At 35.2% G+C, this 27,089-nt stretch overlaps 1 protein-coding gene across 2 annotated transcripts; it reads left to right on the top strand.

The window, feature by feature from the left end:
- On the top strand, window positions 1-26,367 carry LOC128209474 (uncharacterized). 2 transcript variants are annotated; one of them, XM_052913519.1, is made up of 5 exons: window positions 1-88; window positions 359-497; window positions 19,260-19,467; window positions 23,494-23,892; window positions 24,048-26,367. In XM_052913519.1, exon 5 carries the CDS (start codon window positions 24,226-24,228, stop codon window positions 25,750-25,752), a length of 1,527 nt encoding a protein of 508 aa, XP_052769479.1. In that variant the 5' UTR covers window positions 1-88; window positions 359-497; window positions 19,260-19,467; window positions 23,494-23,892; window positions 24,048-24,225; the 3' UTR covers window positions 25,753-26,367. The 2 variants fall into 2 exon arrangements, with proteins under 2 accessions (XP_052769479.1, XP_052769478.1); XM_052913518.1 differs by lacking the exons at window positions 1-88; window positions 359-497; window positions 19,260-19,467 and adding an exon at window positions 22,883-22,935 and having other exon boundaries at window positions 23,494-26,367.
- The last annotated feature ends 722 nt before the right edge of the window (window positions 26,368-27,089 follow it).

The following is a 27,089-nucleotide window of genomic DNA, read 5'->3' as shown; positions in this document are numbered from 1 at the left end:
GCCATTTATACTAAGTTGGGACAACAGGGCCGATGAAACGATTATCTACAACTGCCCAAATGAACGTATAAGTCACCTTATTACAGATGTGAGTGATATTTTCCGTACCAATGTCAAGTATTGTTTTCATTAAGTAATGTCAAACGAAAGTAATAATTTATAGTCCATATAAAGGGTCCGCATATAAACGGCCGCGTCATTAGTCAGTCTAAAATGCTTTTTTGTAATGTTTATATCCAGGCTAAACATCATTTAAAAAAAGCCTGGACGGCATTTTAGAATGACTACCGCGTCAGAGTCATTTGACGTTGTTTTGTTGCTTGCTAATGCACCAGTCAATTGTAACCACGGCCCCCAGGTCCGTGGGTGTACCGGGGAAATGGGCCGTGTTTTTACCATTTAGGTGGCTTCACAGTGCTGGGTGAATGCGTTGGTTATGTCTTCCCTTTAAATATAGCAGGGAATGGGCCTAATCTAGAACGAAGAAAAGAAACAAGGTATGTAACTTACAATTATTATATGTCATGGTAGATTCCAGTTTTATTTAAATTGCTTAATCAACATAGAAATAATCCATTTTTCAAAAGATGACATGAAAAGAGGAGTCATTACCTTTTATAATGCGCGTATGCAATATGTTGGTATAGCTATATTGGTTTTAGACAAATAAGCCAAATTCAATCATCCCATTCTGTAGTCGGAGACTGTATGTAGCAAATTTCTATTGTCAATTTGTCCCGTGTCAACAACTTCAGAAATATTGATGTGATTTTATGCTTCTGTAAATAGATAATACATTTGCATTTGGAAATATCAGAAAATGACAAATGGCATGATTTTAGGAACAACCTACATGTATTTTAGCAATCGTAACAACTCTGCCTTTTCTGGCAAGCTTCAGGATAGACCACGTAAATAGTATTAGGGATATACAAAATTACGCTACGGCGATTAACACCATTTTCAATCCGGCCCATTGTAACAACAAGGAAATGGATAGTGTTAAATTAAATTTGCTTGTTTAAGAGAAGAAATTTGTTGTAACATCAAAGAAAGTTCGCATTTGAATATTTAGATGTTTTTTATACCTGGAGTACACTTTTCCCTCGAGAAAAATGGTGAACACACAGAAAATGTACTTGACAATAATTAAAATGGTCATATTGTTCATGGCATGCATTAACCAAAATATCCGATTAAATGCAAGTATGGACTAAATGTCAGCATTTTCTCAACCAGCTTACGATTACCCTATGTAAAGTAAGTTAGAAGTTATAGATTGCGTGTGTTTTCAGCTTTCCTTGCCATTCAAAAAACATTACTATTCTGTTTAAAAAAAACGACATTAATCGCATTGTCCAGAACCCTGTGGGCTGTAACAGAGTGGGCGTGAGTCCCCCCCCCCAGCTTTATCAGTTGATACCCATGCATGCCTTTGGTGCAGCATAATTGGGTTTGGGCTGCAAACTGAACATTTTTGTGTAATAAGTTATGTTGGGTTGGGATAGGGTGGTGACTTGCCACTGCTCAATATATAATATACCATACAAGTGCTGGGGAGTTCGTCCAAATCTTTGTGTTGGCTAAGTTGGCAGAACTTGATTTGTCTTCAAATAGTATTTGATCACGGTAGATCATGCTTCACATAGAGCTCACTTTTTCTTTTAGGCTTTGAATAAACACTCTCATTAAGTTTCCATACACAAAATATTTATCTAAATCAATAATTATTAGTCTTGATATACATGAGTAAATTGTCCTTTTTTATTAAAAAATATCAACCAAAACAGTAACTGATAAGTTACCGAAGTGAACATTTATTTTTGGTAAATAAAAGCCTAAAACAAACTATTTAGCTAGGTTACTAAGCTTTTCATCAATGTTCACCAGACCTTTTTTCAATAACACTTAACAACCTTTTTTGAATAATTAGCCTTTTTAATAGATCACTGTTCACATAATGACTTTTTCATGTCCAGCTCCATAAAATGCAAACAAGTATACTGGTAATTCCAGTAACTCTCAGATTTGATCAACATGCATATGTCCCTTAATTTTATTTCAAATATTAGACAAGCAATGATGGAGTCATCAGTATGCAATCCAATGTAAAATTGATTATAATTTAGGTTTTGCTCCTATTTTTAATTTCATTTCTGTGCAAAGCCCTTTTAAGTGCATTGAGAATTTTGGGAGACTACACAATCTTTCTGGTTTTTACCCCTTATTCATGTCTTTAAGTTGCCAATACAATATTAAATCTTAATTACATAAAATACTGAATGTCCCAGTCTTCACCATAAACTAACAAAAAGAGAACTAAAGCATAACTATGCAACCGAGTTATAGATCTTTCTATGCATTTTATTTGTCTAAATAAATTACCAGTCTCTTTGGCAATTACCTTATGCCTCTTGAGTACTTGGCTTGACCGTATGTTTTTTATTTCATTGTTTGAATGTTTTTGATTTGCATAAAACTATGATGAGGACACTATGCTTTGCAAAAACCTCAACACGTTTTCTTCAAACAAGAACAAGGAAATTCAGAATAACTTTTATTACATCATTTAATGATTTTAGAAAATACACCCATACAATCAATGAAAAAACAAGAGGGCCATGATGGCCCTTAAATCGCTCACCTGAGTTAAAGAGTTTAACCGTTGTAATCAATAAAGCTTGATTTTTGTTCTCAAAGAATATTGAAAAATATACTGATCTTACATGTTGCCTGGATAATCAATGACAGGACTTGTCACAGTTGCCTGCACACTGACAGGACTTGTCACAGTTTCCTGCACACTGACAGGACTTGGTGATTGACTTCACACTGACAGGATTTCATTCAGTTGCCTGCACACTGACAGGACTTGATGATTGACTACACACTGACAGAATTTGATTCTCATATCTGCATACTCACAGGATTTTGTTCAGTTGCCTGCACACTGACAGGACTTGATAATTGACTGCACACTGGCAGCACTTGGTACAGATACCTGTACAATGACAGGACATTTTTCAGTTGCCTGCACACTGACAGGACTTTGTTCAATTGTCTGCACACTCACAGGACCTTGTTCAATTGCCTGCACACTAACAAAACTATGTTAAATTGCTTGCACACTGAAAGAGTTTTAAGTATAGATACACAAACAACAAACAATGCACCATCCAATAAAATCAATAAAGTGCCTTAAGCTTTAATAAACAAATATCAGAACACATTAAGCGCCTTCCACTAATTTCATTGCTTCTTCCATCTATGTCAACATCACCTTCCTTCACATGTTCAAAACCAAAGTTTCTTTGAATCCATAAAGTCTTATTCACTATCCACACAGAAGATAAGATTGTAGCTTAGAATAATCTACATGAAGTTCAATGGGAAAGTCTGATAATTAAATTTATTATTTAGTAAAAATGAAATTCCTTCTAAAGAATAAAGTTTATAATAATTATTTGAATCTATGAACCTAAAAAATGAGCAATAATTTCAAGTGACTATGTTGAAGACTTAATAAAATTTAAAATCTACTCCCTTGTTACTAACCTAGAAAGAAGTGGAATCTCCATCAAAAAGGGAGACCATATAGCAAGACTTGCTGCCCTTGCTTCAAGAGTAAACTTTACATAACTATCAGTTTTAACATTTTGTCCATTTTGTTGTTGTTGGTCAATCATGATCTTTGGCGTATTTTTATTGAGGGTCACTTAAGGAAGCTTTCTGTAAAGTTTAATACAATTTGGACCGGTAGGTTTAGAGGAGATATTTTTTCAAAGCAAAATAGGAACTTAGCCATTTTATTGTTGTTGCTGTAATTGTTGTTGTTGTTGATTAATCGTGACCCCTTGTTGTATTTTTGTAGAAGGTCACACAAGGAAGCTGCCTGTAAAGTTTCATTGAATTTAGAACTGTAGTTTAAGAGGAGATGATTTTAAAGCTAAAAAAGTCAGCCATTGTGTTGTTGTTGTTGTTGTTGTTAATCAATCGTGACCCCTTGTTGTATTTTTAAAGAGGGTCACCCAAGGAAGCTTCCTGTAAAGTTTCACTGAATTGGACTGGTAGTTTCAGAGGAGCTGTTTTTTTAAAGCATAACAGGAAGTAGGCCATTTTGTTGTTGTTCTTGTTGTTAATCAATCGAAACCCTTTGTTGTATTTTTTAGAGGGACACCCAAGGAAGTGAAGTTTCATTGAATTTCGCCAGGTAGTTTCAGAGGATATGTTTGTTAAGCAATTGTTGACAGACAGATGATGGACAAAGACTGATCACAATAGCTCACCTTGAGCACATCCTGCTCTGGTGAGCTAAAATTGTATCATTAAAATCACAAGTCATGTTATGTGTGTTAAATTCAACTTAATAAAGACAAGAGCCGTCATAAGACAGCGCGCTCGACTTCGCCACTTTGACTTAAAAGTGAATACAATAACGATGTAATATTACCAAGTTTGGTCTCTTTATGTCAAACCTAACTAAAATAATTCGATACATAAGGTGACTTTGATGCTGCCCTCCCACCAGCCCGCCCGAACAATTACGCAAGTCATTCAAATAACTTGATTTCCCATATGAAAATGTGTGCCTTTCAAAAGAAATTATAAAAAAAATTAAAAAATCAAGGGCCATAATTTGTATTTAGGGTTAAAATGGAGTTATGTTTCTTGTTGTAAGATGGTCGTAAATAATTTTGAATTTTATTAAGTGCATTAATTGAACGGTATAGAAGTTTTTTTATTAAAATCCCAACTTGCCCTTAACTTTTACTTGCCTAAAATTTTAACCTAAGTCAATCACGGGCCATAACTTGTATTAAGGATATGGAGTTATGTAACCTCATTGGGTAACGGTCCTGAACAATTGTGTGAAGTATTAAGTCAATTGAATGAAGGGTATAGAAGTAATAAATATCCCAACCTGCCCTAAAACTTTAACCTAAGTTCCATAGTCAATCAGGGGCCATAATTTGTATAAAAGATAATATGGAGTTATCTAACCTCATCATGTGGTGGCTCTGAACAACTGTGTGAAGAATAAAGTCAATTGAATAAAGGGTATAGAAGTTATTTATTAATATCCCAACCTGCTCTAAAACTATAACCTATGTGCCATAGTCAATCATGGGCCATAATCTGTGTAAAGAATAATATGGAGTTATCTAACCTCATCATATGATGGCCCTGAACAACTGTGTGAAGTATTAAGTCAATTGAATGAAGGGTATTGGACTTATAAGTGAAAATCCAAACTTGCCCTAAAACTTTAACCAGACGCCGACGGCGGGGCGCGTAGTATAGCCCAACTATTCTTCGAATAGTCGAGCTAAAAATGAATATTAGTTGCAGTGTTAGTTGCAGACGCCGGGGTGAGTAGTATAGCCAACCTATTCTTCGAATAGTCGGGCTAAAAATGAATATTAGTTGCAGTAAGCAATGCTCATCACTTCTAATAAACAGACTGAAAAACAAATCAACACAAATGGAAAAAACTGTTTGAAAGTCAGCAAGTATCTTATTTTAAAACTTATCATTTCAGCTAGATTGCTACGCAAGCTGAAAGCTTGCATTATCACTCTCAAGTCTGTAGCCTTAGTAGAAACTAGTACAGACATCCTTTTTCTGAGCCCATCAGAAAGTATCTCGGTGGGGCTTGAACCCTCAACCCACAACCTTGGATTTGAGGCTGACACCTAGGCTTATCCTCTAGACCACATTCACCTTTTCACATTTTAAAGAGCCCAATTAACAGTATGGCATGTGCCCTATTAGGACTTAAGTATTTTAAATTGAACTAAACAAAATGGTTTTTCTGTATTTGGTCTGCCAATTTCATCTGTTTCTGTTTCTGTTATCTTCTCTCCTTCTTATGAAAACCGTTTTAAGCGTAGATGAATCCTTTACCACACAGTTGCATGAATATATATAAATATGCACTTTTCATTGTTAAAATGATCCACAGTGAAGAAATATGTGTCCGGATTAAATGTAAAGTTCACTCAAATACTCTGAAAAATATATTTAACTATTTAAAAGTTGACTGCATGAGGGTTACTACTGAGTAGCACTACCAAGCATAATTAAGGAGTCTGGCTCTATCTAGGTTGTAAAGTAAATGTCCAGCTTCGGATTGTATCGCTGCAGGCATCGAGGGTTTAATGATACTTTTTTATACGCCCATCTTACGATGGCCGTATTATGGGAACACCCATGGCGGGCGGGCGGCGGGCGGGCATCCAATTTCCACCAAACTTCATGAAAGTGTTTGTTGGTGAAATATCTAGGTCAAGTTCAATAACCAGCCAAATCGCTTTAGGCACTCCAGAGTTATGGCCCCCTGAATTTGTCAAAATTGTCCATTTTAGCTTTGTCCGCTCTCTAACTTGAACATTTCTCATCCAATTTCCACCAAACTTCATGAAAGTGTTTGTTGGTGAAATATCTAGGTCAAGTTCGATAACCAGCCTAATCGCTTTAGGCACTCCAGAGTTATGGCCCCTGAATTTATCAAAATTGGCAATTTTGTCTACTCTCAAACTTGAACAGTTTTTATCCGAATTTCACCAAACTTGCTACTATAAATGTTTGTTGGTATATATTCTTGGCAAAGTTCTATAACTAGCCAGGCTCTTCAGGATTATGGCCCTTGAATTGGTCAAAATTTGCCATTTTTGCTTTGTCCACTGTCTAATTTGAACAGTTATCATCTGATCTTCACCAAACTTGCTGAAAATATTTGTTGCTATAGATAACTGAAGAATGTGCCATAGTTCCCTGAAATACAAAAGTACTTGGTAAATACAATTTTGCATGAAACTCTCAGTAAATATCAAGGGCTTGGTCCCCGAAGGTTCTAAGTGCCTATGAAAATTATAGACATTTTAGCATCTTTTGACTCGAAACCCTCGAATTAAAATAGAAAATTTCTACTGTTAATGCCATATTGTGTCAAATCATTTGCTTCTTGAAAAGCTTGCTTCTCAAAGGGCCAATGTGACAGTAAGTTGTCTTAGAATCCAAGAAATTATTGATGGGCGTATTTTGTGAGTGTCACTCTTGTTGTATTTACTAATCACTGGCCAACAGTTGACTATTATCTGTAACTTCACATCAGTATGTAAGTCATCAAATATCAAGTTGTTCCACTGAACATGTTGTTCCACTTTGTTTCCATCTTTTACTTATTTTCCCTTCCAGGTTGGCTTTGCAGTTGTGTTACATGTTTTCCATGTATTGCAGGTCAATCCTCAGTACAATGGCATATTTGATTACATTCCAGTGCCTGAAATAAAAATCATAAAATATAACAGAACTAATAGGAATGAGCTTTTCAGATCAATTATTTTAAAAGCCTGTACAATAACATATATAGAAATTATTCAAAAACTATTAAGTGCCACACCATTTTAAGGCTGCATCCACACAGACTTACTGTTCTGACACCTTTTTTATTTTTGTCTTTTAACAAGCAAATTGGCAATATAAGGTCACACAATAATATGACAGATTTCAATTGTTTGGAAAACTGCTGAAAAAATCATTTTTCCATATTGCTTTAAGCCATCTATTTTTAAACATTTAATTTAAATATTCACCTCCCTTACTAATTGATATCAATTGAAAGGCTTTTGAGATACCACCAAGAAGAACTATCAATCTGTGAGAGAGCAGCTTTAAGCTTTGGACCAAATTTAAGATTTGTTGTAAAATGAAATTGTTATCATGTTGAAATTCCAATACAATGTTGATATAACCATCATTCTTTGTTGATTAATTGTACAAACATGCAAGTACATTTTGGTTAAAACCAGTAGGGTACTTAATTGTTGAAAAATTGTCTGAATTTTGAAAAAAACCCACAACCATTACCCCTTCTGCCATTTTTCATCAGAACAAGCCAGGAATTCAGAGCCGGTCGCACCACTGGTACCATACTCCCATTATGCCATTACATTGAGCTCTCAGTTATCAGAATACTCTACAACTTTGATGAATAAATGTATATAACTATGTCATTAACAGTCAAAGATTATATCTGGAGAAGAGGTATGTTTTAGCACGGACATATAAACCAAACGTCTATGGTTAAACTTAAAGAAAAATATGTTTTAATTATAAAAAATAAAGTTTGTAAAAATACTGTGTTTATGCACCAGTCAATTGTTACCACTGCCCCCCAGGTCCGGGGAATAGGGGGGACTTTGACTTTTGGTCCAGCCAACCCCGACTTAAATCCTTGCCCTTCGGGAACGTACAGATGGTCAAATCTGCGCCAAATAACCCTGCACCCCAGGGACCCTAGGTAAAGTTCATTCCCCACTATATTTGAAGCGAAGATAAAACCTACGCATTCACGCGGCACTGCAAGGCCACCTGAAAGGTAAAACACGACCCATTTCCTAGGCTATCCCCAGTATACCCCCAGACCTGGGGTGCTGTGGTTACAATTGACTGGTGCATTATAAGAAAGTCTTACCTATTATCAATCTAAGTAAAGTCAGATTCAGACTTATTTGTATTTCAAAGAAATCAAATTTATAAAGTATTTGTGTTCTTAATTTTACCACTGGTCACTGGAGCTCAAAAATTATTATTTACTATCTCAGGATCTGTCAATTGGAAGCAGACTTAACCCCACCCACTAAAAATAAAAGACATTTCCATTAAGTTTCTCATATGGGCACTTTTTATATTTTAATAAAATATATCAGGTATATAAAATAACACTTACACACAAATAGGTGGTAATAGTTCTCCCCTTATCCTGTCTTTGGTCTAACATATCGCTTGGGTGTTTGAACATCTCCTTGGTAGGCCATGATGGACCTGATTATTTCCGAGGCCAATTCCTGTTTGATACTGGCCGAGGTATTTTAGGAACTCAATGCTCCAGATGCCTGTGATTTCCACCATAGTACAAATGACAATATCAAAGTAAGGGGAAGTAACTTTTCGGTGATTAGTTGGAGCTAGCATTGATAAGCTCATCTTTAGTTTCGTAATCAAATTCTAGTAATATCGAATCACGGTTTGAACTTAAGCAATAGACACATTCCGATTTGCAATATATGAAGACAATTTCGAATCAAACGAACTAACATTTCAGTGATAAGTTGACATTTACATGTTTAGTTTCGTAATCGAAATCGAGTTTTAAGCGTATTGCGGTTTGGCGTTTAGCGTTAGACACATAGCGGTTTGGCGTTTAGCACATAGCGGTTTGTAACATCGTGAAATTTGCTAGCCAGTTACAGAAATGTAAATTACGATTTAACACTTTATAACAACGAATTAAACAATACATGAATGGAATGTATTGAAACAGATTATTAATAAAGCACATAAATGTTAACATATTGCCAATTTCATTTTTGAACCGAATACCGCTCCATATACTTGAACCAAACCAAAGAAATAACCAGCTTTTTACAAATGGCTACTGGGGTTCTCCTTGTAATTGCCATTGCTTCATCAATGACCACAGATATATCTATCTCTTACCTCTGTTTGTGTATCATTAAAGTTTCATCCAATAGCTTTGATTTACTAACCAATGGTTGGCCGTAAATATAATATTTTTATGGTTTAAAAACGGAATATTACAAGAAAATCGAATAATATAAAAACGTCTTTTTAAAGTGATTGAACACATACCGGTACAGGGGGTGTACAGGATGTTACGTTAGAGGCAACGTAACTTAGGGATGCAGCCTGCTGACATGCGCACGTTCCACATAACCGATAATGATATGGAAGGTGGGGGTCAAGTGTGAAATGTTTCATTTTAAGTGTTTTTTTTAATTATAAATTTTTGCCTCCGATATTGACATAAAAAGTAAACTTGGACGAAATATAGGGGGGGGGGGGGCACTACTGGATGCGCCTCTTCCCCCCCCCCCCTCGAATCCACAGGTGTGGTATATAAATATCATGCACTTGATCAGGCCGTATTCAAATGTTATATGTGAAAAATATATCAATAACGTTACTTTTAGCAATTAATATAGATAAAGCTTAAATTAAGCTTTAAATATAAATGCCACATTGTAATCATGTATTATTAATTTTATCATTGTTGAGAGTTGTTTAAACCATGTCTGTAAATATATGTTCAAAATTGCAGATTGTATGACGAAGGGCATTCATCGGGACAGCATTTAATTTTTTTTAAATGGAACTATAACAATTACAGATTATAAATACATTAAAATAACTTCATCAACACAGATTGTGATTGACGCCTTCGAACGGTCAGCAAAACGTGGGATTCGCGGCTTACCCATACACTCATATTCAAGAGCAATATTTGTTCATCGACTTTTCCCAGCCGTTTATTCCATCATGTTTTGATAAAGGTATTTTGATGCGTGTTTAGTCTATTAGTGTGTGTTCGCTCGTTTAGTGTATTTTTTGCTCTTAATGTGTGCCTCTTAGGTATTATATATTTATTATTGTAGTATTGGGAATGTTCCTGTAGATATCATTGTATTATTGATATTTTACTTGTTCCTCACACTTATCCCGGCATCATTAATAGGTTGAAAACAGTAAGGTATTAAACAAACTTATAATGTTACTTAATGTCTGATGCAAACAACACCTAAAACTGATTGAATTAAGCCGGAGCAACAGTGCCAATGCATTGACAAGTTCTTAACAGTCATACAAAGAGAACTGCATTAAATAGCTTGAACATTAAGTTTAAGATTTAAAACTTCTCATAACGAATGTAACATTGTACAAACCAGGGAAACACACAATTGTACAGACGTACAACTGCAAACAACTTTTTTTATTAATTTATAAAGGATTTTAATCGAATACAAGATCATAAATGTATACACGTTACAAAGTGTATTCAAATAAACAACCTATTTTGAGAGAGTGCGTTTTTGGACTAGGGCACTTGTGGCCTAGTTCATAGCCATAACCGCGATGTCTGCATTTTCAAGCCGCATCTGGGGGTTCACTGACGTAATGTATTCATACGCTGTATTTTGATTGGATTGCCGTTAGCGAATTTGAATAATCAAAGTAGTACCGGAACTGATTACAATGAAAAAAATCCAATAAAAATAGTTCTCCTAACAATTCAAGCTCACCGTATGTTCTTTTAATGAAGCACAAGAAAGTCATACGTAGCGAGTGAGTTAATCGGGATAACTACATGAATGTTCTTGCATACGTTCAGATTACATGCAATAAGAGTATAAACATATTAGAAAAGTACGCATCGAAATTTTCCCGTTCAATGCTCTGTATTGATAGACTGGCACCCTCTTTCTCTTTTATCCGAAAAGAAACCAGTATCAGATAACCGCGGTGCCCATCGCGCATTCGAAATATCTTGTGAATTCATACGTAAAGCGACTAAAGTGTGCGGTCTAAGTAGAAAACAACCAGGAAAGTTTGTTTAAAAAGTATTGTTATTATCCTTTGTATAGAATGTTGGTATTTATTTATAAAAACGATATCCATTGTTAATAAAAAAAATCCGAAGTCGGTCCCTGTTCTTTTTTTTTGGACATAATTTGCATGTTTCCGTGATATTTTCTATTCGATACAAAAAATATTTTTTAACTAATCATTGCATGGCACTAAGCACTTTTTCAAACACAACATGATGTTTTGTATTTATTGTTCAAATATACTATTAATGTTAACTAAAACCCATATGCCGCGTACCTGTATAACTTTATATTTTTGAGGAAAAGTAAATCAGGGTACCAGCCTACTGTATTGACCTCATTTACTCTCATCAGAGCGGCCGAATGATTCAGACATGTATGTTATCACTACTTCCGGATGTTTATGATGTGAATTTCATATGTGTTTTATTGAAGAAATTTATCAATAAAGCCACCATTGAATTATTACCACCATCAAACGGATTTATTTTCATCTTACCGTGGGTAGCATTTTTAATTTGACACGTAAATTTTCAAGCAACACAAGTTCGTTTGATAAAATCAAGTGATTTCAATTTTGCAAAATGGAGATAAAAATATCAAATATGCGCATACTTATTTATGAAGTTTTATTCTAAATGAAGCCAAATGTATGAATATGTGCACAGCATCTGGCTTATTAATAAGATGATTGTTTACCTATGTGTATAGAAAAGTCTTGGAGCTACTCTCAGTGTAAGTACATTTTGTTCAATGACATTGTGATAAACCGTCGCTGTAGGTAAAACAATCTTGCCTGCTCAATTTTGATTTCCTCTCGTATAATGCATCAGTCAATTGTTACCACGGCCCCTTGGGGATATACCGGGTGAGGGGGAAGTGCTGTGTTTAAACCTTTCAGGTGTCCTTGTAGCTAAAGAACTTCAGCGAACACATTATATATTACCTTTTTGGACTTGTTCAATGTGTTGTAAAAAAAAATAAAAAAATATCAACATTAAATTTATGGAAGCCAGAACTAGTGTCCTCGCAATGCCGGGAGATTGCGGTGGTTTTGTCTTCCCGCAAATTATATCAGGGAATTGCTCTTACCTTAGATCCCCGGGGTGCGGGGTTATTCACGGGATTTTATCACCAGTTCGTTCCCGCAGGGCAGGGATTTTACCGGGGACTGGCTGGACCGAAAGTCAAAGTACCTGCTGTTCACTGTGGGGGTGGGGTACAATTGACTGATGCATACTTTACAAGTTCTTTTTCTGAAGACGCTTTGTGCTCACTTTTTGTTTTCTAGCCAAGAATAAAAATCAATAATCAGTCAGAGATACAGTATGGTGATACATTGTTGTTGATATATCAATGTAAATTTGTGAAATATTTGAGGGAAAGGTATATGGTTATATAATTTACAAGTGTAACTTTTGAGTTTTATTTAACAATGCCGTGCCGAATATTGTGAAGATAGAATTGAATTAATTCGTATTAATCAGTTGACTTGTGGCGTTTAGGGAACAAAATTAAAATCAAAATATTCAATAAAGTTCCATTATCACCCAATGTTGTGGAATAGTGAAGTAATGAAGATTTAACCTCACAACAGTCTTTGGGGGTGGGGGGGGGGGGGGCATGGTTACAATTGACTGATGCATTAGCTTGTGTATTCAGATTCAGGGTTTTGGTGCGCGGTTGAAAAATTAACTAATTGTCTAATTACATATTAAAAGTTAAGAATATATATTTATTGATATAAGTTATACTTTACAATCCAAATCAAAGATACATTGTACTATCCAACGCAAGGAATGTTTGTTTATTACAGTAAATAAAGCAATCCCCATACCAAGGAACTGCAGTATTGCTTAACCAGCTTAATCGACATTATGAGTTGGAGTTCAAATTGCTGCAATTAAAGGCACATCTAGTTTTCAGAATTATTTAAACTCTGATTTAGCAACCTTATTATAGTTATATGAACTACTTTTGCAAAATGAAAGCTTTTTTAGATTTACAAAGACGGGTGAAAAGTATTTGCCAAATGTACTGCAACACCTGATACATGTTGCCTACGAATCCAACAAATTCTAGGCACTACAAATTTAACAGTACTATTCAATTCGAAGTGCCTGAAAAGAAAGCTTCTTGATTCTACATTCAACATCTTCTTTCTGCATGACATATTGGACCAGGGAATCATGAACCTACAACCTTTTGCAACTATTGAGATAAGGAGCTATCAGGACAGTGACAGAGGACAATACAAGAATGGTCAACTGCTGCATTTATTGAGTTATCTAATGCATACAAATTAAGACGGAGAAAATAATTCTCATTTTTCCAAACTACTTCCTTAGCATCTTGTATGTAGTCTGACATGTAGTTGTCTTTTACAATGATTGTTCAAAGTTACAATGGCCCTGTAGGTTAAAGATGCTCTGTCCATGGGGTAACAGGTTTTGTACATAATAGGGTTATAAGTACTGCATACAATGATTGTTCAAAGTTACAATGGCCCTGTGGGTTAAAGATGCTCTGTCCATGGGGTAACAGGTTTTGTACATAATAGGGTTATAAGTACTGCGTTTTGATCCAGGAGGTTGTATTCGACTCAAGTAGATTTTTGCAGATTCGGTTTTCACAAGGCACAGCCGAGTAAAATCAAAATCTACAAAAAGCTACCAGAATCGAATATGACATTCCGCCATATCCGGATGAAAACGCAGTACTAATAATCCTTTTATTATATACATTACTGATTAGATCACTTAGAAGCCACATCTTTGCATAATAAGGATACACTCATTGGTCAATTTAATATTGCGCAACAAACTTGTTATGACGTGACGTCACAAGAGTGGTATATGGCCGTAATGTACTGGAGCGGAATACGGGTTAAAGTATTTTGTGATACGTATTGCATGTGGATTGATGATGGGTATATAATAAAGAATATGATTATGATTGGTATTCCATTCTCACAAGCAGTGTGATGAACTGCTGACACCATGTTATGAAATTTGATGGTCAATGTATATAATGAATATCGTTTATCAAGTATGAAATATTGAAATGTCTTTATTGTATTTAAAAGACATTTCAATATTTCATACTTGATAAACGATATTCATCTCATCTTAGTCTACTCAACTTGCTTTGTACAAAAGTCTGCAGCAGTAATAAGAATAGCATGAGACAGAAGGCAGTGCATACTATTTATCAACAGCACTAAGTTATCATGGTAACATTTTTTATTAATTGAATACCAAGCACTAATTAAGAGTGAGAAAATAATTCTTCACTTTTCAAATAAAAACTACTTCCTAATAGCATTGTGCATGCAGTCTGACATACGTGTACAATGTAGATGTCTTTTACAAAGATTGTTCAAACTATGGCCCTGTGGTTTAAAGCTCGAAAAAGAGGTGACAGGTTTTCTATATAGTATATAATTACATCATTGAAAATCTTCTCTGAAACTGCAAATAACAGACCTTTGTTATAAAAGATTTGACCAAATTAAAGAAGTATGTGTACTTTGGTTAACATACGCCAAACACGTAAATTAATTTGTACAAGTCTGATTAAACGACTTTGAGAAATTTAAAAGAACTATGACTTTATCTGATTTAACGCTTTAGCCCCACACCCCGCCCCCCTCACTATACACACACTTAACGAGATTTTTCAAATTTCCTTTGCAGCTTGCAAGTAATTTAAGTCAAACGTTTAAGCTAGCCCATTAAACAGTGACCTCTTGTGATGTGAGCCGATTTTTTCAATGCTTAGAACTTGGTTGTCAAAATTCCCCTAAATGAGGCCCTAGTCCATCAGTGCTTTCAGCGCTTTGATTTATTAATGTTTTAACATTATCATCTAATAAATTCACACGTACTATTCCCCCATGAAATTCCTAGATAGTCATTTAGCTATATAACGAACAAGGCTCATTTTTATAATATAACTACGGATTGAGAACCAAATGTGTCTAAGCTAAACATGCTAAAACCTAACACGTGTCCGTAGAAAAACAACAACAATTCATACTGTTTGTAATCACAGTTTGAGGGAAAATATAGGTAAAAGAGTATTTGATATTTACTTGAAACGACTTTATAAAGTATGCCTGTGTGAATGATTGTGCTTGCGGCCATTCTCGTAAATAAATGTTCTTTTTTGCTGCATGTTATGCCATAACTTGTTTTATTGATTTACATGTAATGTATAATTACTCAAACGTTCTTATGTGTTCCGATGTATAGTCAGTATTTATTTCAGAGGTGTTCGTTGAAGGGACTGTCTCCAGTCTCTTTTCTCTTGTAATATTTTTTTAACCAATTATATGTAAATTGACTCCCCATCGTAATACCACTTGATAAAAGTTGATGGAATACATGTCAAATCGTCCGCTAAATGGTCACACTGTGTTGATAATATCACTGATATATATTTGTCTATTCAAATTTTCCAGTAATACAAGAATTGTTTCAAGTTAAAGTTAAAAAGCTTCCATCATTAATATATAAGCTGTTGTAACACGGGGTGGTAATAGCGGGACTTCAGTGAGTGTTTCTTTCCTGAAATAAAACAAAAAGGCAAAACTATATAAGGCACCGTATGAGATTATATTTCACAGAATATATTCGCCCCGAATTCAATCCAGTTCTTCCTGCTTTATCGGTGAACCTTTTGACATGCAAGTTGAAGAATACGAGTAATTTCGGTATGATATATAGATTGTCTAGTTGACTTATTCTCACAATTATATTTGGTTTTAATGAAAAATTATTTTTTCAGATGTAATATAATTCACCGCCCTTTTTGCCTTCTTACCATAAACTTTGAGCTTTCTATGTTGGAATGTATAAACAATTTCCCTGCCAGCAGCCGAGTGTAGACTCACGTGACAATGGAAAAGCCACGTTCCAGGATTATATCCTGCCATCTCCACAGTTTCGTACGTGCCAGCAAAAACTGCAAACCCAGTAAAATATCATTCGAATACGAGTAATGGAGTAGATTTTAATGGCTTTCACGAGGATATTTTTTGTGATTAATAAGTAAAGGCTATCAAATTTACATGCGCGAGTTCTGCAACGCAGTTATATTGCGCGACGCCATAAAACTATTTTTCTTTTTTTAAATCTTAAACTTCACTGTTCACATGTTTAAGTTATTCCCAAACATTAAAAAAATACTGTTGGAGTTGTTGTTCTTATCCAACAATTTAAGATTTGAGAGTTCTTGAAAATAGCCAACCCCAATTCAAAATCGAATTTTTGCGATTTTGTTAAAAAATGTTGTTCTACTTATGTACACTCGAAAAATTGTCTGTCTTAACATATTTCAACTTCATCACCTACACAGATGGAAAACTAGATAATGATCCAATATGCTATACACTATGCTTCAATTCAATGTCATGTGTTTTTAAAAAAACACATGTAACACTGAGAAGTCACTACAATTTTGGTGCTATTTGCCAAATATATGTACGCACAAGAGCGAGTGCTTTTAACCATTTATTTCAATAGTTCCTGTATTGCAAACCCTAAAAACAATACTTATATGAAAAACTACAGAAACAAGCTCAGTAGCAAAAGGTTTAAACATAAATCCAGTTTAATGACACTGGGTAAACGCCAAAGACATAGAACACAAACCAGAAACATCGAAGAACAGCACACAACTCTACACACAGCACAGTGCATACATACTATATATAAAAAAAACTAGGTATGTTAATTAAGGATTGTTAGGTACCGCCGTGGAACGGTCAGTAAACCAAATGACAAACAAAATGACAATACATCAAATTTTCACATCTTTTGAGAAAGAAAATCAAAAACAAGTAAGATTTTTCAAAAAGAATAGTTGGTATGTCTTCATATAGGCGGTTCACATGAACTGAATCTGCACAGGCTAAAAACTGATAGGACATCATTTTCGATGCATCATGAAACTACTGCATTTGACTATAATAACCATCAATGAAATGTCAGAGACATTTCGCAGGCCTGTGAAAGTCAGATCGCTTTGAATGCTTAAAACCTCTGCATACGACATGTACAGAATTTTCGTAAACGTAAGAACAAAATAATTCAATAAAAAAAACGTGTCTATTGGAATATCCGTTCTTCGCCGTTGCGTCCAAATCTGTCACAATTTTCCTGCTTATGTGATATTCCTTAACCTATTGTAAAATGATATCTCAGCAGCGCGACTGATATAAATTTCATAACTAATATAAGACAAATGTAGCTACATACTTCGAGAACATCTCCTCGTAATGTTTGTGACGTCCGGCGGATGTACAGCTGTCCGTGGAAATGTACCGTATGGATACCAAAAGTCGAGCCCATACCAAATATGTACCATGCTGTCCTTTCTCCTTTTGCAAAATCCAAACCTCGGAGGTTTCCGTATAATAAACCGTTAATTGAATTTTTCGAGTTACTGTTTACAAAGTCTGTAGCAGATGTGTTCAGTCTTCCAGGAGCACTCGTTGCAAAGTTATAAGTGCTGTATTGGCTAAGATTTTCATTAAAAATGACAAAGGCAGTTGCAAACTCGGTTGTCACTTTATCCGACCTTTGATCATTTATGTCAAGGATTCCTGGCCTGCATATAACGACCGGACCCAGGAGCCCACTGTATGTGTCGTTAAGAGGAGTAACTCGAGATGTATACATGGACCCTACACAGTTTGGTTCATTCAATTTCGGTCCTGACCTCTCTGGAACAATATAGCGGTAAAGTTTAATTTGCCCGGGAAGGGTAGACAATGCAGAGCTGATCTCCGACCCGTCGGCAAATGGAAGGTTTCGTGGAACAAGATTGAAAGGAAACGATGCCATGTTCTTAAAGAATACTTCTATTGTATCGCCAACGTTGCCGCGAATATACGGGCCAAGGATTCCGAGGCTTTCGCGTTGGGGTACCATTTGTGAGAATGTTACATCAGTGAACTTCCTATAAATAGCTTTTCTATAGATAGTGCCGACGAAGTATGGTCTAAACTAAAAGTTGCAAATGAATTGTAAAATACTCACAATTTGCATATCAATAATAAGAGCATTACAAACCTGTTTGGATTCAGCAAACTGTGTCCTGCAAACTGGGTTGGCAATGCAGAGCTGATCTCCGACAAATGTAAAACTTCAAATTTAATTTGTGACATTCACTAAGTATTGAACGCGTTTCTCTCTTGCAATTATGAACGGAGTAGGGCATGTGAGCAAGTTTCACGAAGCGCGCCTACTTTCCCTTCATAATTCCATGCGTGCTAAACAAAGAACTAAGCGAAAGTAAATATCATATATTTAACTGAAAGTCTTGATGTCATAATTTTAGGATATTGTCGTACGATCGTTTATACGATGGACCCAAAGTGTGCAAAAGTGTTCCAATAATTGTAGTACTCACTGGCGTATTTAAATTTGCTATCGTAACAAACGACAAGATGAACACACATGCAAGCATTTTTAAGATAGTCATACCATCACTAATTCATAAAGCTATGTTGATGCATATGTGGTCTCTTTGTGTTTTTTTGTAAGTGTTGTTCTCGTCCAGTGCCATTCGGCTCCTTACCTTATGCCTCTAAATAGGGTTCAAATATGCAATTAGGACTACTAAACTTATCCCTGTTAACTTTATGGTATTATTGGTAATCAATTGACTTTATTCTTTATTTATGCGTTCAATGTATTATGTGAAAGCAAAAAAAATCTAAGAGTTTTTAAATAGCAAAGCAGATCTAACATTTTCACTTTAATACCACGAAATGTAGGGTTATAACATTCATGTATGACTATATTATTAAAACAAATTGGAAATAATGAGCTTCCTCGTTTACAGGGAGACCATTGAAAGTCAAACCAGCTTGATTAGGGATCATTTTGACAGTTTTGCCAACCTCTGGAAACACGGACGCAGCGTCGACTTGTCGTCCATCCGAATGGAAGTTGTTGGAATCAAATGGGAAGTGGTGATGGTCGAAACGCTCCCCAAGTCCGTACATGTGCCATGCAACTCGATCTCCAAGACATTTCAACATCAAGACCGGGTAAGGTCCCGAAAGAATAGCCATTGATTGCTGAGAAATGGATAAACATAAAAATTAGTACCTGAAGCCGTATTACAGAAGTATCTGAAGTTCTTGAAGAAGAAGTTATGCTTAATGCGTATTTTGTTTTGAATTAAATTATATACACTTAAAAGGTATTTTTGAGACTTAGCTTCTTCGAGCGATGCAACACTTAAATTATCACCACATAAGATAAAATGTTATTATTTGTAAATTGCGTCTGTCATACGGTCTCAATTTTGTTAGGATCACTTCAATTCAACAACTGTGGTTAACTTCACCAGCTTGACAGTAACCATTTGTGTTCGTCGTTTGTTATCTTTTAACAAAGCCATAAGTATTGGATAAGACGTATCGATGTTGCTGGCTTTTCGTGTGTTATTAATATCTTAGCTCCTCCGTTAATTTGTTCACAATACAAATACGAAATTTTACATTTTTCAACGAACGTCAGCTCGCTATAAAATCTTTTTCAGCTGTTAATGACATATAAAATTTCAAACTGATACATACAATATAAAGGAAACTACAGCTTTTTCATAAGCATGAGGTCAGTATAGCCCCCGCAGTTCAAACGTTAGAATCTGACGTCAACGTCATAACTTCTCAAGGTAAGGGCCGTTCACCGCAATACAACGTCGATGTCTCGCTACGAACTGCCGGTAAATGTCACTGAATCACTCTGACTTGTAAGAATACAGGCGTGTCTGAGCTTCACTCTGTAGTTCCTGAAAGTCATTGAAGCGTTTAACTTTACATTTTCAGTTCACATTTAAGTTTCGAAAATAGTGCAAAATCGCATGGTGCTAGGTCCGGCGAGTAAGGGAGGTGGGGAAGAATCTCCACTACAAGCTGGATTGTCGCGGTGGTCTAAGCATCCTCTGATTTATGTGCTGGTGCATTATCCTGGTAAAGAATCCACCAATCATGCAACGCCTGTGGTCTCTTTAATGCCATCGCCCTGTACAAGTCACGCCTTAAAACCTTAATTGGAAAACATAACTGCGGCTTATAACATAATGCATTTCTCGCGTTTTGCGTAATTTATCAAATATCGTAATTAAAACTAACACTTATTCAATCCCATATTTTTAACCTTAAACTGTTTTAAACAATGTTTTATACAGATTTAATCATGAACTAAATATTGATAAAAATGAATGTTGTTATATACCACTTTACCTTAGAATAGTAAGCACCCATCACAGATTGGCCCTGCGGAACTGCATGGAGTAGAATAACACCGTGCACATCAAAGTAGACAATGAATATATGCTTTCCTATATGATCGTTCCTTCTGCGGAGGCGGGGAACCGGTAGTCTTCCATTGACTGCTTTGCTGTTTTGTCTCAGGGCCGTAATAAAACAGCCAGGTTTCATCGCAAGTGACTATCTTCTCAAGAAAACGGTTTCCTTCCTTTTCGTACCGAGCTAAGAATCGGCGTGATTCCCGTACTCTTTTGCTCATCTCATCTTCTGTCAGCAGCCGTGGAACCCAACGCGCACTCACTCGACTCATTTTCAAACTGTCTTTCATTATCCTCCGTACCGACCCATAAACTCATGTCTAACATCTTGCATATTTCATGAAGAGTGACTCAACGATCAGCGTCAACGATGTTTTACACGGCCTCGACGTCACTCTACGTAGTTTGTTAAACCGGTCGCCCAGACCCCACGTCGTCATAAATGCTGTCCCGCCCCTCACTGAACCGCTTGTGCCACTTGTACACGAGCATTCGCTTCACTGGAGTTTCACCCGAGTTTCACTGATGAGGTCGGAAACTTCATCAGTTTAAGTATCTGCGATGGAGTTTTTCTTAGGTTCACACAGAACTGTATCACTGCCCGTTTTTTTTAATCTGTCTTCTGGCGTCATTTTAAACAAAATTTTACTATACCGTTCAGTCTAAAATGTTTCCTTTGAAACAAACGCACTGACTTAAAACTTCACGTCATCACACATTATTGAAGTCACGTCAAAAAATGTGCAAACGTTCGCGCCGTTTCATTGGGTTCAATGTGAGTGGTCAACAAAACAAGATATTGTCATGGGTTATTTTAGCGGAGGAATGCGCGACCACCTGTTCCCATAGTGATCACTTCGTTGTCGTAATAACATGCTAAACGATGAAACTCGCATTCCTTATTTCAAATTACCTGATTATTATTGTATGAAAGTTTTAAAGATTTGTTTTCATTTTATCAAGCTTTTCCACGAACTTCTGGCTATGCCCTCGTAAAATAGTTATAATATTTGGAGTAGGTCGTTAATACATGTATAGGCCTATTATGATAGAGGTCAATGACAATTTAAATATAAGGAAGTGCTGTAAGCGTTTTCTGGAATAATTAAGGCAAATAGTAGCATATTACCTGGTAGTGTAGTCCTAAATTATAATCCTATGCAGGTAAAGGTTTTCATTAGTACATAATAATAACTTTAACAAATAACAATGTTAATAGGATTTATATATTTAACAAATGGCGGTCGAGCAAGTAGAGCGAGGAAATTTGGGAATACGATCGAAATTGTGTGCATATCACATCCAAAACACACATATATTAAGTGTATTTCCGTTTTACGTTAATATATATTTGATGTATTTATGGACTTCTGCCTCTCCCTAGTTTCTCAGAATTCCGTGGGATTCCTAACAAGGATATATTAAAGTATACAATCACCACAACGGTCAAAAAATAAATGTAATATATAAGCTATATACCGCGTAGATTTCCTCAGTATGTCCGCTTCTTTGGAGATATGTTTACATTGTCATTCAATATGTACAATCATACATCGTTCAAAATCAAATCGTTTTTTATAGTTATATTCGCTATTCCAATATAATATAATTTCACTTGAATATTTTGTATTGGTGACATGTGCAAAGATGATTCAGGGGCTCGCCCGTGTGTTTTCATCGAATAGTCATTTGTGTTACTTTCAGTTATGTTTACATATTTTCGTTTACATTACGAATCCGTATTGCTCTATTAATGGTACAATATATATAGTAAGGCCATCTGTTGAACAAACTTCAAAACATAAAAAAGAATATAAGTCCGTTCATTTGGTAGTGTTTGTATAGATACAGCATAATCTTAATTCGTTTTCCGGTTTCTGGCACTCTGTAGTCAACTATATATTCGGCTCGTGACGATATTTATTAATAACGGCACCGTAAATTATTTACATTTACTAATTGTTTCAGTATACCGATACAAAAATTAGTCCTTTCAATTTAATACTATTAAAAAAATCGTTGCAAATGGTATTTATTTGCAGTTTATCCCTGAATATCTGATTAACGTGTTAGATGATCAGTGTCGGTTGATTTTAACCTTGCTTCTCTAACTAGTTCCTTCCCCTTTTATCAAAGCAGCGTTAAGTAAATAATTGATGTAAACAAAGTTTAATAAATAGTTCAATAGTTTTGCGATCTGGTAAGTAATCGATTGGATTTGAAATTAACTTGCTCACCATTACCTTTAAAACCACTCCTACTTTAACTATTTTGATCTTCCTTTTCAGTGCATTATTTCTTCTTTATAAATTGATTGCCTAATTGTTACCTGTTACACATCACATATTTCGACGATACGCCCCTAAGTTTGTTTGTTTTCATACAATATATATGGGGTTTTTTAAATATAATTACACGTTAATCAAATATACCGTTTCAAAACAGGATTTTCTACTTATTCACGAGCCTGTCAAAGCAATGTTTATTTTTTGAAAGTTAAATAGGACAAAAATAATGATTATCTAAGTGACCCCAAAACTTTCATGATAGGGTACATTGGCTAGTCAAGTCGTCAGTAAATTGCAAAACAAAACAAGAATGTGTGTATTTTGGTGGTTAGAATTCAATACAATTGCTAAATTCGATGATTTAAAATGCATATTATCAATTTAAATGACAAATCCATATCAGATAGATTAACATATCTTATTCCATCTTTCGTTTAACAAAATCAACGTGACAGTTTATACAATTTCAGCAAAAGACAGTCATGAATGTAGTACAAGCCATCCTAGCGAAGGCGTGCTTTGCTCTATGTGTTATCGTGGGATCAATGGTTTACCAAGAAGACCAGGAATACAAGCTCTTTTTTTCCCTTCTATTATCATACACAATTTGGTTGACGATTGGGGTCATATCGTTTAAAATAGAAAGGTTTAATGGAGTAGTGTACGATTGTCTACGATTAACGTATGCTTCAAGCGTGTTCGTAAGCACTTACCTATCCTTGCAAAGCGAAAAGTCAAATTACCTGACACATGATTTCCTTATAGACAATGTGAAACCGTATTTTCAATACCAAACAACACTGAAATGGGCTGCATCGGAATGTTTTTCTTGTATCGTCTTCATTTGGCGTCTTATGACGCTTTTCAATGTAAGTTGGAAAAGTTTTGCTGCACTGATATCATATTTTGCCTTGCACGCATGCGTGCTTATGATTGTAGTTGAATGTATACTGACAATCGTAGCCTCTTCTTTATATCTCTCTATGATTGAAAATGTTATGTTTACATTTGATGTCAACAACAGCAGGGATTATCCCGAAGGATTCTTCATACCGAAAAACATTAGTAAAAGCCCTTACTATTCACCTGTTCGAGAAACAAAAGAATATCACCAAGACTTTTCTGGCAAGTTTGTACTTAAAACTAATTTCGAGACTGTGAACAGTCCAGCAAACCCAGACTCTTCCTACCCTCATTACCAAATGTCTGTTGAACGATACATTGGCGAAGATATTACATTCGATTGTGATTATGTCATTGTTAAAGACGACCTACTTGGAAGAAAAACATTTTGGACGCTCAACGAAGAAATTCTGACTAACAATACTAGGTACCTTATTTCTACAAGAACTGTATTTGAAGAAAATGGAAAACGAACTATAAATTCTAAATTAAAAATTCAAATGCTTCAATATACAGACTTTGGTGTGTTTAAGTGTTTCGGCAAGGTCTACCACTACACCAAAAATGGAAAAGTTTTCTCTCATAGATTACATACGAATAAGTATTTGATATCGATTCACACGCTCATGCTGATTCAACCAAAAATACGTCTATTGAAAAGGTCTGTTGGGAACATTATAGCTTCTCAAGGTCATTTATGGTACCATTCAAACCAAGACATCAACGATTTCCACTTGGACTATACAGTTAATGGAAAGCCTATCGGACTTACGTGTCCTGGAGAAAACTCAGAAATATGTTCACTTGGAGCAAACATACTTAGAATGATAGTTAGAATTGGCGCAGGTAATTTTGACTGGCCAGGTACAATGTTTCCATTCCTAAATGTTGCGAAATTGGCAGGTTATGATGATTTAAACCGTGCAATTATTTATTATTGCTTGTGCAGCTCTGGATTTGGTGTACATCGCATAAGTTTTGTTCGAAGTGTTGCTAGTCCGAAAACTAAACGACCAATTTTAAATGAATTTGAGAACCCTAACGTATATCTTATACTACCCCATACAGGATTATCTTTGTTTCGAGTGTTTGATGACAGCCATTTGTACAAAGAGATAGAAGACTTAGTTGAAGCGAATGCCGAAATAGAATTAATAGAGCAAAAGGTAGACCACTTGTTGGCATTCATTAGTGCTAATGAATACAAAGTTTTATCAATAACCAACTTTATTCAGGCCATACTTTTAATTTTAGCGTCTATTTTGGTTTTTGTTATTGTTTTTTCGACATCAAAAGCTTATTTTAAATTGGTTATACGGGCACCAGTCAGACGTTTGTTTAATCTTTATACCATTCAATATAATGAGTTTCGTCAACTCGAGGATTTGACTTTTGATGTATTCCTTTCCTACGCTGATGAGGAATACAACTTAGTCACCCAAGTATTGCTACCTTATTTGAAACAAGAATCCAAATTTAATGTGTGCTTTAATGGAGATGAATATTTCAGAGGAAACAGACCACTAATACACTTGTATCAAGATTGTATATCGAGAAGCAGAAAAATAATTGTCATACTTTCCAAACAATACATGCAAGACACAATATGTGAAAATTTGCAGCTGAACATGATCATACTACCATTACTTTATGAACGAAAGCGAATGCCAAAGGATGTCCTGTTTATCAAATATGACAAAGATGTCGAATTTCCGAGAATTCTGAGATGGGACCTAGATGTAGAGATACTTGATTGGCAAACTCATCTATGTGATGGATTCAAATTGAAATTAATACGCAAATGGATGCTCACGGGGAAGTTATAACTGCTCACTCTGTTCAAAACGTATCTGCGATAATTCGAACGTGCCAATGACATGATATTGTGCCATTTTAGTATATGCTTTTTTGTTGTTGTTTTAAACGTTTTTCTCGCAGTGTCTCAGCTATTTTAAACTTATAAAAGAGAGCAAATTCTAAAGGATATCCTGTTTATCAAATATGAGATAACATTTCCGAAAATTCGAAGATGGGACCTGGATGTCGAGATACTTAATTGGCAAAATCGGAAATGGATGCTCACAGGGAAGTTATGACTGCCAATATTGTTCAAAAAGTAACTCACCTGTGATAATACGAAAGTGCCAATAAAATGTTATTGTTCCATTTAGTATATGTCCTTTGTTTGTTTTTGTTTTAAACACGTTCTTCCAATGTGATTCGTGTATTTGTGCCAATATAATGTTATTGTGCCATTTCGTCAAATATGCTTTGTTTTTGTGCTAATACAATGTTAATGTGCCATTTCGGTATATGATTTTTGTTTGTTTTTGTTTTAAACATGCTGTGACAATAACATGTTATTGTGCCATCTCAATGTTTATGTTGTTTTTGTTGTATTTGTTTTTTAAACACTTGTCACCTTAACCCAGCTATTTTAAATAGTCTACACGACTTAATTCGTCCAACACAGTACAATAATTTTCTTACGTATAATAATTATATCAATATAAGATATGATATGATGAAATAAATCCAATCGCCAATCTGTTTTATTTGTACCTCTCAGGCTATCAAGTGTTGTGTTATTGCATGCACGTATACGTACTAATTTAATGCATAAACAAGTTTACATTCTTCACCTTTGTATTATGATCAGCCATCTGAATGTCGTAGAACTATCAGTTTCCTTTATTATTGTTTTAGTTCAGATTTAACCTACAGCTCATGGTTTGATACTCCAGTGAAACAGTCTTTATATTAATTGAAAAGGTGTTATTTTTATAAGTATCACAGCTACAAAGATGTTTTAGTAAAAATTTGTGCTAGTAACGTTGCCAAAACAAGTTTTTTTATTAGTAACAATGCCAAAAACGTGTGTGTTTGAGGAGTAGCATTGCCATTCGTTAATAAATATAAACGTATAGTATTTTGATTACTGGTATGATTTCCTTGTTAAAACAAGTATATGATAACTAATTGCTACGAAAGGAAATCCAGACATACCGATCAAGTCACCGAATAAAAGGATCTGTTTAGATACGTACCTTTCATTTGGTTGGAAGATACGAACGATCGGTCTTTCTTGTTGACTGACCATGGCATAGTTACAAATGTTTGTATATTATCGTCGATGTACCAAGATTAGATTTCATCAATCACT

This window comes from Mya arenaria, chromosome 11 (assembly GCF_026914265.1).
Source record: "Mya arenaria isolate MELC-2E11 chromosome 11, ASM2691426v1".
Classification (NCBI taxonomy): Eukaryota; Metazoa; Mollusca; class Bivalvia; order Myida; family Myidae; genus Mya; species Mya arenaria.
This window is presented reverse-complemented; position numbering and strand designations above follow the sequence as displayed.

Coding starts and splice junctions, on each gene's coding strand:
- LOC128209474 (XM_052913518.1), top strand. CDS start 23,506: ATGAATGTAGTACAAGCCATCCTAGCGAAGGCGTGCTTTGCTCTATGT.